Genomic DNA, 14336 nt, shown 5'->3' on the forward strand with positions numbered 1-14336 from the left:
TATAGAGTTAGTTTTAGAATTAGGATAGAATAGTTATTTCCTTATTTTTCATATTATCCCAAGCTGCATTTAGATTTAGGGAATCATATTAGAAAGTCTCCTCATGAGGAGTAATTTTTTCAATGGCAACTAGGCCCACATATTGGTTGGAAACACTAACATCGGCATAGAAAGGTCTAATTAGGGCCTTGACTAGGTGATCTCCCCATTATTGGCTTGGTATAATGAGAGCATCAACAATTTTGGCACTAGGGGGGCATACTGACAAGCTAGCCCTTTGGAGCTTTGCATTTTATTTTTATTTTTATTTTTTAATGGCTCCTTTCCAATAACTATTTGGAGATGTGTTTGGAGATTCCTTTAAAGATTCAGTTTGGTCAAAATTGTATTTCTCACGATATTTTTCATGAAGGTATCATCTGCAAGATATTCACTTTGACCTTCAAAGCCACATTAAGAAGTGGTGCGAAACATTGTGGGTTGCGTCAATCCATTCATTAAAGTAGTTTATAGATAGTTTTTTCTTTGATTTTGAGAATTATGAATGTAATAGATTATACTATAAATAAATAATCTCAAGATAAAACTTGATGAGTCATTAGAATATTTTTCTACAAGGTTTTTCCATCTTTGTTATATATTTCCTTTTAATGATATGCCTTCTATTAATGAATGTTTTGAACATATTATTTTCTTGGTGATAATAAAAATCAATTAATCATTAATAAATCTAGATCATACATTAATACTCATTCACATAATAATCTGGATTTATATAAAAATCTTGGAGTTCTGGAAGTTATAAATGAACAACATTTTATGCCAACTTTTTTCACTCTTTGAGATGTGAATCAAGGAGAACATGATACTTTAAAGGAAGTGTACGTTTTAACCCTGTACACAAATTACTAGTAGACAAATTCTAAAAAATAGAAAGTAAACAATGGCGATAACATAAAACATGAAGCATATATACACATATAAAACATGAAAGGAGAACATGATACTTTAAAGGAAGTGTATGTTTTAACCCTGTACACAAATTACTAGTAGACAAATTCTAAAAAATAGAAAGTAAACAATGGCGATAACATAAAACATGAAGCATATATACACATATAAAACATGAAACATATGTACACATATATTTTCCGTTGGATCGCAAAAGCGGGGCTAACAGATTGATTTTTCATTATATTCCTTTCAATGTTACAATACATATATATACATGCCTAAACATTCATAAACCCCAATCCATTAACCCTGGATTAGAACATAACCATAGTTCACTTGACTGGATCTACAAAATACCATGGGCAGAAAACCACACTATGATGTTTTTCCCAACACTCAACTTGGAATACATGTCCCATGACCTTGGTTATTATTTTTCACTTATTAACTTTATTTACATGGAATTTTGACTAGGGTTGTTACAGAGACATTTCCATATTACTCACAACTTTTCCATTGTTGACACCACATTAGGATGTTTTTCCCAACACTCAACTTGGAATACATGTCCCATGAACTTGGTTATTATTTTTCATTTATTAACTTTATTTACATGGAATTTTGACTAGAACTCTTATAGAGACATTTCCACATTACTCACATTAAACTTTTCCATTGTTGACACCACACTAGGATGTTTTTCCCAATGCTCAACTTAGAATACATGTCCCATGGCCTTGGTTATTATTTTTCATTTATTAACTTTATTTACGTGGAATTTTGACTAGGGCTGTAACAGAGACATTTCCAGATTACTCACATTAAACTTTTCCATTGTTGACTAGGCAACAAGTGTTGTAATTCCTTTCCTAATGTTATGTTATGTAAACATTTTGACTCGCTTAAATTACATTAAAAAAATTAAATAATAACCAGTTGAAAGAGATGTTGTAATGTCCCGTCCTATTATGCTATGTAAATATTTGGACTTGGTTAAATTACATAAAAATAAAAATTAATAAAAAATAAAAAATTAATAATTTTGAATAAAATTGAGGTAAAATAATCAATTTACCGTTAGTGGTTTTTGGGCTTATGTTTTGACAACTCATGGTTTTTCCAATGATATTCTTATGTAAGAAGAAATATATATATTCTAGTGCCCTAAATCCATCTTAACTTCGAATCTACCAAGCCATGATGAGGATCTCTTGAATTGCAAACCTCTTTTAAAGTGAAGTTTGGTAGATCCATAGGTAAGATGGATCTAGGCTAGTATTATAAAATGAGCGTTATTTAACTATTATGTATTTTGGAATTTTTTCTTGTAATTTAGTAAAACATTTTCTGGTGAAATCATGAATTTTAGTCTAACATCACTTATATATGAAATGCCATTTTTCACCTCAACCGGATGATATAATTTCAAACAAGACTATGATTTTTTGTTGTTTAAAATACAAATGCTGTATTGGTGTTGCTGCAAGATACATGAAGAGTAAAAGAGGAGGTGGGGTTCATAGCGTTAGAGCTGCTGTAGGCGATGAAGGGAAGGCAGGTGCTCTAAGTGGAGTTATATTTGAGCCTTTTGTTGAAGTCCAGGATGAGCTATCGTAACTTTCTCTATCATTCTCTCAGTCTTTGGCGAGACAGAAGTTCTCAGATGGTTGTGAAGGATCAAGTAAGTAAAGTTGTATCTTTTTAGGTTTTAGGTCAATTTTATTAGATAAATTTGTTTTTCAGGAGACGTGTAGTTATAACCGGATCCATTTGTGTGCAAGTTCTTTTATGTTCTGTTTCATATGCGTAAAGTTTTTTTTTTGTGGCATAGGGAAATAAGTGCACGTGTCTCTATGTATGGGATTTTTTTGGGTTGATTTGAGCTCAGCTTTTTGCTGGAAAAGTGAAATCTCAAATTTAAAATATAATTTAATTATTAAATATTATTTTTGTGCTTTTAGTTAATATTTTCTAAAACTTAGAATTTTAAAAAGTATTTTTAATTTTTGTAAAGAATTGATGAAAGATTTTCTATTCTCAAATCTTCACTTTGTCTAGGCATAGAACATCATTTACTAACATTAAGTGTGATATATGTGTGGGTGGTTATCCTGCATCCAATGATACTCCCAACCTCCCTAGCATTTCTTAATCCTATGCTAAGTCCATCCATAACCAGAATGAATAGAAGTGGTGAGAGCGCACAACCTTGTCATAATTCTTTGGTAATCTGGAAAAAAATAAGAAAGAATCTCATTAATGAGAACAACTAAATTCATTGTCGAGACACAAGCCATTATCCAGTTAATATGTTTGCATGGGAAACCAATTTAATGCATAATCAACTTGAGAAAATCCCAGTCAACCCTGTCATAGGCTTTGATAAGGTCAATCTTCATTAGGCAAGCTTTCATTTTGCAATTTTTTATGGAATGAATACATCTTGTGTGCTTCCAACAACATCCTTGATCCTTTTGTCTCCAAAGAAACCAAATTGTTCTATAGTGATGTGTTCAGATAACATCTGCTTGACTTGGTTACCAATAAGTTTATAAATCATTTTATATGTCACATTATAAAGTGAGATAGGTCTATAATCAACAAAACATGATGAATTAGATTTTTTAGCAACCAACATAGATCTAACATGAGCTAGAGAGGGATCAAATTTCTTTAGATACAAACTTAGTTTAGAGTGAAAAAAACATTGTGTACTTTTTTCATTGTTTTGATTGTATTCTTGAATGTTATAGAGATTACATAACATGTCCATTAAAAATATATTTTTTAACATTTTATATATATATATTTATATAAAAGTTGATGTCAAATGTTAAAATATTTTTGAAAAGTACAAATTTTAAACATGTATATCATATTTTTTTTCTTCTCTATTATTGCGGACATTGAGGGATGGACATATTTACACATCCCCTTCAAATTGGGTTGTAGAATGAGCCTCTAGGCTCAATAAGTGTAAGAAAAATGACATTGATAGTGCCTGACAAAAGACTGGGTTGTAGAATAAGCTTCTGGGCTCAATAAGTGTGAGAAAAATGATATTGATAGCACCTAACAAAAAATGAGACTTTTCCATCATCTCATTAAGATCTAATCCCATTAACATCTAATCCCATGGTGTCGAAGAAAAAAATAGTTTCAGTAGCCATATGTTCACACCCACAGTTTTGTCCATCGCAAGTTTTTTCCATACAAGAAGCAGTTCATTAGTGGTGATGGGTCTATCTGTACCCGCACCATCCTCTTCCTTTACCATACATGGAAATAAGTTGACCAATTCCAACTGATCTTCAACGTTGGAGGCCTCAGACACTATGTATTACTTACTGAAAAAACAAACAACTTCTAGTTGGATATACCAGATTGTATTTGAGATTTCCCTTTTAGAAACAACCTTATGGAAAAAATTGGAATTCTTATATCCGCCAAGAACCCAAGCCATTCTGCATTTTTTCTGCCATTCATCTTCCTGATATTTCAAAATATGATTTTTCCGGGTTGTGAGATCCAATATTGTCTTCTTTCTTTGTTTATAGAAGAAATCAGAACATGTAGGTTCCATCTGTTCAACAATTTCTCTCTATGACAGACAACTCCAGAGAGTGTCTTCTTATGCTGACGAACGTGTGATTTAACCTCCGACTTCAACCTGTGCAGTTTATATGAGACCTTATCCATCATCTTGTTTTGCATTGGCTCTAGTGGCCGCAACCAAGATATTCGTATAAGGTCCACTAGTTCCTTGTCTTGAATCCACATGTGATTGAATTTAAATGGCAGTGCCTTAACTTCTTGCTCACCCTTCCATTCCAGAAAAACGGCATCGTGGTCTGAGACTCCAAAAAATAGGGACCATGTCACCAGATATTTTAATATTGTATACACAACTCTGTGCACAAGATACCTCTCAAGCCTTTTCACAATTCCCTCAACACCAGAGCGTCCATTCCTCCAGGTAAGACATAAGGGAAAAGGGGCTATATCCTTGAGCATTTTATAGGGGAATAAATCATTGAAAAATCCAGTTCGTGTGGATTCCATCAGACGATGCCTTGCTGGGATCACTACAAGTAGCCTCTTGATGTAATTTTTCATTTGGGGTAATATACGAGTGCACCTGGTTGGGTTGGTCAAGTCGCTCAGTGAACTCATTCACTGCTGCAATAGTAGTATCTATGAGCTACTCCGTGTCAAATTCTTAGTCTAGAATTGTAGATTTACCAGCCATGTCAGCTGTGACTGTAGGATCCACCATACTTAAATACGCCAACACGGATGATCGGTTCACTTTTTGACATAAAAACGGCCAGCTAGGATAACCACTACACTTGTTGACCGACCACGTAAGCTATGACCGCTACTGCCACCATATCGAAATTATAATAAAACTCATCAGCTAGAATACGAACCAGGCTCTTATTAGTTGTTGTATTTTGTTTTAAATATCATAGATGATACCAAAAGTGATGTAAAAGGATCCCTTGGAAGGTGTGGGCTCTCCCGGCCTGATCCATTCCGTTGGACCACCCCGACAACAATATCACTCACTTTAAAAACAACCAACCATTTGCCAATTATATTTATCACTACATAACTTTCTGACTGCAGTGTAATGTTGTCTGACCATTGGCTGGAACCATATCTAGTGGACAGGATACGTAATTTGGAAATATATCCTCTTAGCTAATTGTGACGGAGGGAAATGAGTACTTTGATCCATAGGTTGCACCTTCCAACTTCATCAATGGAATATTTGATTTACCATATTATTACGAAGTTTTATTATTACGAAGTTTTATTATTATTATAGTATTTTAGGAAGTTCTATTATTATTATTCAATTTTAAAGTCATTATCAAATTAAATATTAATAATATATATGCTCCTTGTGTGACGGCGCGTAGTGCTGAAAGGCGACTTAGAAATCTCTATTCTTTACTGCTTTTTTCTACTATGATGACTGCACTGAGAAGAAGCACTCCTACTAACAACCCCAACAACTGTGAAAGATCGGTCACCGTCCAGCTTGCCATGATTTGTTACAGTGCCAGAACTTTACGTAGACATTCACGTCCTTCATTTATTAATTCTTCATGGAAACATTTAACATTTCCAGAATCTGAACTCATGTCAAACGTTTCGTATATTTATCATGCTCCCTTTGCATACTTCGATAGGGACAATGTCGCTTTGCCAGGCTTTGCTAAGTGAGTACCATCGATTTTTCTTCTTATATTACCCTGGTTACATAATGAATTTTCTTTTTATATTCTTGTGTATACATATCCTTGAAAGAAGTGTGATGAATGATAGGTTTTCGCCAATCTCAACGGTACTTCAAGGATGCCAGTGATGACGAGCGGGATGATGCAGTAAAGCACATGAAATATTAGGTTTCTGAGACTCCGTGTTTTACTTCAGTATGTCGTTTTAGGTCTTAAACTTTAGTGCAGCCGACAACTGTTATTTGATACTTTGTTATGTGTTGGTGCTTTATTTGAGCAGAACATCAGAGGTGGGAAAGTTAAATTGCAATCCATTTTGTTGCCTACTGTCATGGAGTTTGACAACACTGAGAAGGGTGATGCCCTTTATGGTGAGTCCATTCCATAGACTTTTATAGTTTTTTGTTCACTTGTATTTTGCAGCGCGCATGTTTCTTGCCTTTTTCTTGGTTGGATGTAGGTCGACATCTCAATATTTTTTATTTTTGTTTTTGTTTTGGGTGGGTTCTTAATCTACGGCTTACAGCCATGGAGCTGGCCTTGTCTCTGGAGAAACTTACGAATCAAAAACTTCCGAACTTGCACGCTGTAAGTATCGGCTGAATTACTTACCTGTTTATTCAATATATCTTGTTACTTTGAAATAATTTAATTTAAAATCATGTTGCGTTAGATTAATGATTTTGAAAGTTAATGAATTTGATGGGAGCAGGTAGCCCAAGAGGCTAACGAAGGTCAGATGACGGATTTCATCGCGGGCGAATTTCTCTCCCAGCAGGTTACATGTTCATTTAATTTTCTCAGAAATATAAACAATGAAGATAGTAAGATGCTCACACTATGTTTTGCTCTGCAACTTTGCAGGTTGAAACCATTTCAGAGTATGTGTCTCAGTTGAGAAGGATAGGCAAAGGACACGGTATGATGATGCTATGTTTATTTTGATAATATTTGAGGAGAGATCGTTTTCAAATTAACAATGAAAGTAAAGAATTTACACAAGCATGTCTCCTTACTAAATGTTGGAGTGTAATTTATTTGGTTGTATTTTTCTCTTACAGCTGTATGGCATTTTGATCAGATGCTCTCAATGGAGATAATGTGGTTGCTGCCCCAGAAGCAGGAGCTCTTGCTGCTTGACCTTTTTGGGAATTTATATTTTGAACTCTATTTTCAAAACTGAAAAAAGCAAAAGATATGCTCTTTTATATATATATATGAAAAAAAAAACAGCAGTTTTTTTATTAATCAAAGACTTAATTATATATAAAACTTCATTTGGATTTCCTTTCTAGGGTATATATTTATGTCATAACGTCAACGACCACATTATTTCGCTGTTTCTCAATTTTCTCTTACGTGGAAAGTGATTTGTGTGATATTCTGCTGAAACAATTTCTCATGATAAATTTTGTTGTAACATAAAAATGATACAAGAAACCAATGAACGCTCTATAACTGTTTTTTCGAAAATCTTAAATAGATAAAACTTAGGTAGAAAGTGAAGCCAATGTTTTATGAATTGTAATAGAAAAGAATAGACACTCATTTGAAGGTTGCTACATGATATTCTTCCTCTTGAAATCCCACTCCTTCTTCCTCTTGAAATCCCACTCCTGAAGGTTACTTAATTATGGAATAAGTAGTATGTTAAAATAGTGGAATTTTTTCTTTTCCAAACTACTTAATATTTAATATAGTTTCAAAAATGTAATAATATATATTCATTTTAACCTCTGATCTAGCAAGACCCAGGGATTAAATATGTAGGTGAAAACTTCTTTTATAGAGAGGGATCAAATCTCGAGGTTAAAATTTTTTTTAGAGTGCAAAAATTGAATATTGTTTGTATCTAGATAAATCTAAGATATCTCTTTCTCTCTATATATATGACCACTTGTAATTTTTCATTGATTTTATTGCATTTTTAATGTATAAAATGGATCAAAATTTACTTGGGCATAATTTAATTACTATAAAGTGTATATAAGATTGTGTTGTTTCATATGGACATTGAAATATTTTATTTATGGTTAGAGCGAGAGTGAAATATTTTTACCACTTCTCCTTAGTAAGAGTGAGATGATTGATGTTTTATTATACTTTTTTTTCCCCTTAAGAAAAAATCGTAGTTTTATTAATAATAACAAATTTACATTTTGTAGATGCTGAGGTGCATATGCAAAAAGCAGATCAAAAGACTGTTGTCAAAAGAAAAACTAGAAAGAAAGAAACCGGAATAAATATAATGTACATATGGAATTATTCTTTTCAACCGGAATAAATATAATGTACATATGGAATTATGCTTTTCTCCCTTTTTTCTTCTCAACCTTTCTTCACTCCCCTTGAGTCGGTGACGACGAAAAAAGTATGAGAGAAGTATCCTCCAAAGGGCGAGGATTGTCCTTATCTAAATCGAAGTGAGTTGGGGAATGATGTCTTTTGGCTTCACTGGTGTTCGTTGTGTCTGGTATCTTCTCCGGTAGAGAGTCCATCAGTTCCTGTGCTATAAATTCTTTAGTTTCTGGCGCCTTGTGCGTCTGATTGTTCGCTTTGGGGATGGTTTCCGCAACTTCTTCCTAAATAGGGACATCATCAGGATCTGGTGGAGGGATAGTTGCCTCCTCATCCTCTACTACTTCATATGGGTTCATTGTGCATTGCGAGCCTCTTGGTTTTTGTAATTGTTTCTTGTTTCTTCTGGTTTATTTTTTGGCTTGTGGGTAGTTACTAAGAAGGTGACCTGTTTATTGACAGCCACGACACCTGAAGGCCGTGTTCTCATAATCTAGTGGTTGTTTCCACTGTGTGTTGTTATGGATCAAAATTATGTTGTCAAGTAAGCCTTGACTAAGATCTACCTCTACACAAATTCTGGCAAAAGTATGTATACCTCTTGAAACTCTCTCCACGTCTAGCTTGAGGTATTTTCCTATCGCATTCCCCATTTCTTTGAGGACTTTAGGTAGCCAGAAGTGTAGCGGGAGGTTATGTATCTTGACCCATACTGGCATTTTGGAAACCACCGTAGTAATGGTGTCAAAACCTGGGAACCAAGGAGTCATGAAGAGTCTTGCATTGCCCTAGAACCATGGACCCTCATGGAGGACAATTCCCTTTCCTTAACCATGTCGAATCTGACAATAAAAAAGCCTTTGGAGCATAAATGGATATCACAGTTTGTTGTCCATGTGGAGTAGATCCATTGTTGTAATGCATCTAATTTGGGCCAAAAGCCATTGAATCTGCATATGACAGCCTTTGTATAAAAATTAATATAAAATTTATTTACCTCGGGCAGAGCGATTGTCAGTACTGGAGTATACATTTTTTGTTGCACAATATAGGGTCCACGTAGATCTTGTGGTGGTGCTGGCTTGTTGATGGCTTCCCCCTTCCCTTTGACGCCATCCTTGAAAGAACCTGTACCCTTTGAACTAGATCCAAAGCTTCTGTCTCTCAACCTCGTGTTTAGGATGATGGTTGAGTCTTGCACAATTCCATAGTCCTGCACTATATATTGGTCCTATAAGATTTTTTCTGCATATATCAAGCTTTGCATGTTTGCTGATATGCCTGTATGTTCTTGTATTTCATACTTTATATCCTCTATCAGCCTCCCCTTCCAGGTTTGCTTGCATATCGTTCTTCCTGACAGGGTTCTGATAAATATTTGTATCAATTCCTGACCGGAGTCCTTGGTGGATAGTGTTGTTCTTGGCCAGGATCCATTTGCTATTTGGGGCGCTGAAGTAGTAGGATCTATGCGCTCTGGATCATGGTACTCTTCTTGTAGCTGCACTGGTGAACCCACATTGTGTGTGTTCCTTATCCCCTTCTTGTCTGTAGCCGCATGGATAATGCCTTGCATAGGTCCAGATTTAGCATTCAAGTTGCCCTCATGCCATATGGCCCCCTCAGAGATCTGAGGACTCGGGTCGAAGTTGTATGCCTGGGCGTGCTCCTTTACAGCTGTCATCCAATGCTTGATGATGCATATGCGAAAGGCCGGGATGTTTTATCAGACAAACCCTAACTCATCCCTGTTCGAACAGCATTTCTCAGTCCAAGGTTTCGGATCTGTTGGATCTTGGTGTTTCTATCTATTGTGTGCCGGATTGGTTAGATCGATGGCAGATCTGGGGTATTTGTGCCCTTCCGCAGTGAGAGTGAACAACCCAGATCCTTGCAACAACCTTCCACGAGCTGCAATAGCAGATCCGGTATACAGACCTGTAGATCCAACAATGTCAGTGTCAAGAACCCCATTCCTTTTCTCCCATCTTTTATTTCTCAGAGGATCTGACTTAGCTATGCATCGCTGGAGGTGGATTGCCCTGGCCCCATCTGCGATGGGCATGGACACTACGACACCTTTGGGTATTCCATGTTTCAAACCCTCCCATCCTCCATGGCTGAGATTCTTTACAAATGTGGGCACATAAGGGTTCATGGCGCAGACTTGATCATCGTGCGTTGTTTCCTCCCTGCTTGGGTTGTCATTCCCTACATCTTTCGAATTGAGGCTTGGACGTTGAGTTGCAGAGGTAGCCATGGGTAAATCCCCCTATCGATCAAGGAGTATCACACTAAATCCTAGTTCAAGAAATTGTTAACGATTAGCTCATGTTTTATTATACTTTTAATTAAACAAACCAAACATATATTCATTTTTATTTTTTTATTATATATGACTTGAAATATTTTATTTATGGTTGAGAGTGAGTTAAATATTTTACCACTTATCCTTGGTATAGCTATTGAGAGTGAGATTATTGATGTTTCATAATACTTAACTTAAACAAACCAAACACTTATATTCAATTTTATTTGTGTATTTATGGTTGAGAGTGAGTTAAATTTTTTTATCACTTATCCTTAGTATGGCCACTGAGAGTGAGATTATTGATGTTTTATAACAATTTTAATTAAACAAACCAAACACTTATATTCATTTTTATTTTTTTATTATATCGGAAGCCGAATATTTTATTAATATATATGCTCTTATATATATCTATATCTATATATATATATATATATATATATATATAAACAACAGTTTTCTATTAATCAAAGACTTCATTATATATGAAAGTTCATTATATACAAAACTTCATTTGGATTTCCTTTTTACAATATATATTTCTGCCATAATGTCAATGACCACATTATTTAGCTGTTTCTCAATTATCTCTTATGTGGAAAGTGATTTGTGTGATATTCTACTGAAACAATATCTCATGATAAATTTTGTTGTAATATAAAAATGATAGAATAAACAAATGAATGCTCCATAAATGTGTTTTGAAAAATCTCAAATAGATAAAACTTAGGTAGAAAGCGAAGACAATATTTTATGAATTGTAATAGAAAAGAATAGACATCATTTGAAGGTTGCTACATGATATTCTTCATCCTAAAATCCCACTCCTAAAGGTCACTTAATTATGGAATAAATAGCATGCTAAAATAGAGGAATCTTCTCTTTTCCAAACTACTTAATATTTAATATAGTTTCATAAATGTACCAATATATATCCATTTTAACTATTGATATCTAGGTGAAAACTTCTTTTATAGAGAGGGATCAAATCTCGAGGTTAAAATTTCTATTAGAGAGAAAAATTTGAATAATGTTTGCACCTAGATAAATATGAGATATCTCTATCTCTTTCTCTATATATATGACCCCTTGTAATTTTTCATTGTTTTTGTTGCATTTTTGAATGTATAAAATAGATCAAAATTTACTTTGGCATAATTTAATTACACTAAAGTGTATATAAGATTTTGTTGTTTCATATTGACATTGAAATATTTTATTTATGGTTAGAGCGAGAGTGAAATATTTTTACCACTTCTCCTTAGTATATACATTGAGAGTGCTATTATTGATGTTTTATTATACTTTTAATTAAACAAACCAAACATCTATTCATTTTTATTTTTTTATTATATACGATCTAAAATATTTTATTTATGGTTGAGTGTGAGTTAAATATTTTTACCACTTATCCTTAGTATGGCCATTGAGAGTGAGCCACTCAGATCAATGAACTTATTAGCATCCTACCATCATAGTTTAATAAAAATTTAGATTTAGTGTCTTGGCATCTTCAACCTTTAGTTAATATTAAAGTTTGGTATTTTTGGAAATTGGTTGGCTAAACCCATACATGTGAATAGTAGGACTCTCTATTTTTAAGGGAGAATTTTTTTTTTTTTTTTTTTTTTATGATTGTGGTTTTACTCTAAAATTGAAAATTAAAATTTACACCTATACAATTTATTATTTTTAATTAAGTTTTAAGATTTGTGAAAATAGAATTAAAGATTGAATTGAATGGAATGTCACTATAATTGATTTCAACCTTTCCTCCATTGAAAACATAATTATGATTAGATATCACAGGTATAAGAAGAAGTTATACAACATGGAAGCCAAGAGGTTCCCCAAAATTGCATCTAACTATGGCCAAAATCCCCACCTTTGGCTCAAGTGAGGCTGATGTAAGGATGCCCAATCTTGCTACACCAGCCAGGGATAAAGGAGGAGATCATCTTGTTGTATAAAGATAATATTGAAAATATTATTGATTGCAAATTTAAGGATAAGTTGTGAGTTGCTAAGGAGTTAGAGAGAAAAATGAAGCTAAGGTATTATAAGGAGTTGATCAACCACAATCTTGATAACCAAAATTATCTTTCTAACTTAACCATTTTTAAGAAGGAAATGAACGTTGCCAAGATAAAAATTAATTTTCATGAGCTTCAAAGTGAAATCCCAGGTTTGTCAATTCCCAAGACACCTTGGGATGAAAGAGTTTATCAGTTTTGTGATAATAAAATGGTTGAATATGAAAATCACTCTATCTTGGATTGTCATGCTCTTACTCACATCCGTTCTAATTTTCAAAATCTTTGCTACACTAACAACCTTCTTGACTTGTTAAGCCAACATAGCTATGTCAATCTAGGAATGCTTCTCTCCCTTCTTTTCAATCATAGAAATAAAATCTCGATTCATCTCTTACTTTCTTAAGGTTCAATAGACAATATTAATCTTAGTGGACACTACTCATCATCATCTTCAATCAATAATTAAATGATCTATATATATATATGAATTTTTTTCATACATAATTACATTTTGAAATAAAAAATAATTAAATAAACATAATGCTTTCTTTCAATTATTAATATTGATAATATTTTACCTATGTTAATTTTTTAATATTTTAAATTTATAATATTTTACATATTTTAATTTTTAATAATTAAACTTAATAATTTATTAACACGGTGCAATTTTTTTCATCTAATTTGTTTAATGGGATGGGATGTTAAATGTTTTTTTTTTTTTTTTTTTGCATTTATGATAATAAGATATGAGTTAATATGGTAACAAACAAATTAAAAAGGAAGGGGATGGCATGTTAAATGATTCATTTTCCTTTTTGAATTTATGATAATAAGATATGAACCAATATGGTAACAAACAAATCAAAAGGGTTTTTATTTTGTTGCAGTTTGATTTTGTTTATTATTTAATTTGTGATTTCATTAATAATTATGTAATAAATTTAGTAAAATAAATATACTAATTACAATAAAAATTGAAACATAGAATTATGTGTTAATAGAGTTGAATCACATATAATGAACTATGGGAACCATTTTCATTCCAATCACATTTAATGTCCACTTTCAAATTATGATTGAAAAGTTTTTATAATGATTTTATTAAAGTTTGGTAAATTATCATATTAATTACAATAAATTGACACAAATATCTCATTAGAATTGAATCAAATGGAATCGACATTCGGTAATGTTGATCCTGGCAACATCATTGTATTGCAACTCCCAGGTTGGTCTTACTAAATGACAAAAGTAAGATCTTTTTTTTTGTGCTCATTATCATGGACCATAACATTCTAGCCTCATGAAACTTAATTTGGAACCACTATGGTTGTCCCCTAAAGATGAGAGCCAAGTGGGGAAGAGTAAAAATAAGGAGATATCCTCCTTCAATTGAACTTTTCCCTTTGATGTCCCCTTTGTATGGGTTTGGTGTCACCTCATTGGAAGCCCCATTTATGTGATAGCTACATGTTAATTCCTTAACCT

General features: G+C 33.2%; 1 protein-coding gene and 1 pseudogene across 1 annotated transcript; both read left to right on the forward strand.

The window, feature by feature from the left end:
- The first annotated feature begins 2391 nt into the window (after positions 1-2391).
- LOC149263095 (ferritin-2, chloroplastic-like) overlaps positions 2392-14336 on the forward strand; it is a 133431-nt pseudogene continuing 121486 nt past the window's right edge.
- LOC149263096 (ferritin-3, chloroplastic-like) lies at positions 6115-7383 on the forward strand. The gene is made up of 7 exons (XM_089412979.1): positions 6115-6179; positions 6305-6368; positions 6481-6571; positions 6727-6788; positions 6913-6978; positions 7065-7119; positions 7262-7383. Exons 3-7 carry the CDS (start codon positions 6532-6534, stop codon positions 7381-7383), a joined length of 345 nt encoding a protein of 114 aa, XP_089269105.1. The 5' UTR covers positions 6115-6179; positions 6305-6368; positions 6481-6531.

Source organism: Pinus tabuliformis, chromosome 6 (genome assembly GCF_031772625.1).
Source record: "Pinus tabuliformis cultivar Carrire ecotype Pingquan chromosome 6, CPIR1, whole genome shotgun sequence".
Classification (NCBI taxonomy): domain Eukaryota; kingdom Viridiplantae; phylum Streptophyta; class Pinopsida; order Pinales; family Pinaceae; genus Pinus; species Pinus tabuliformis.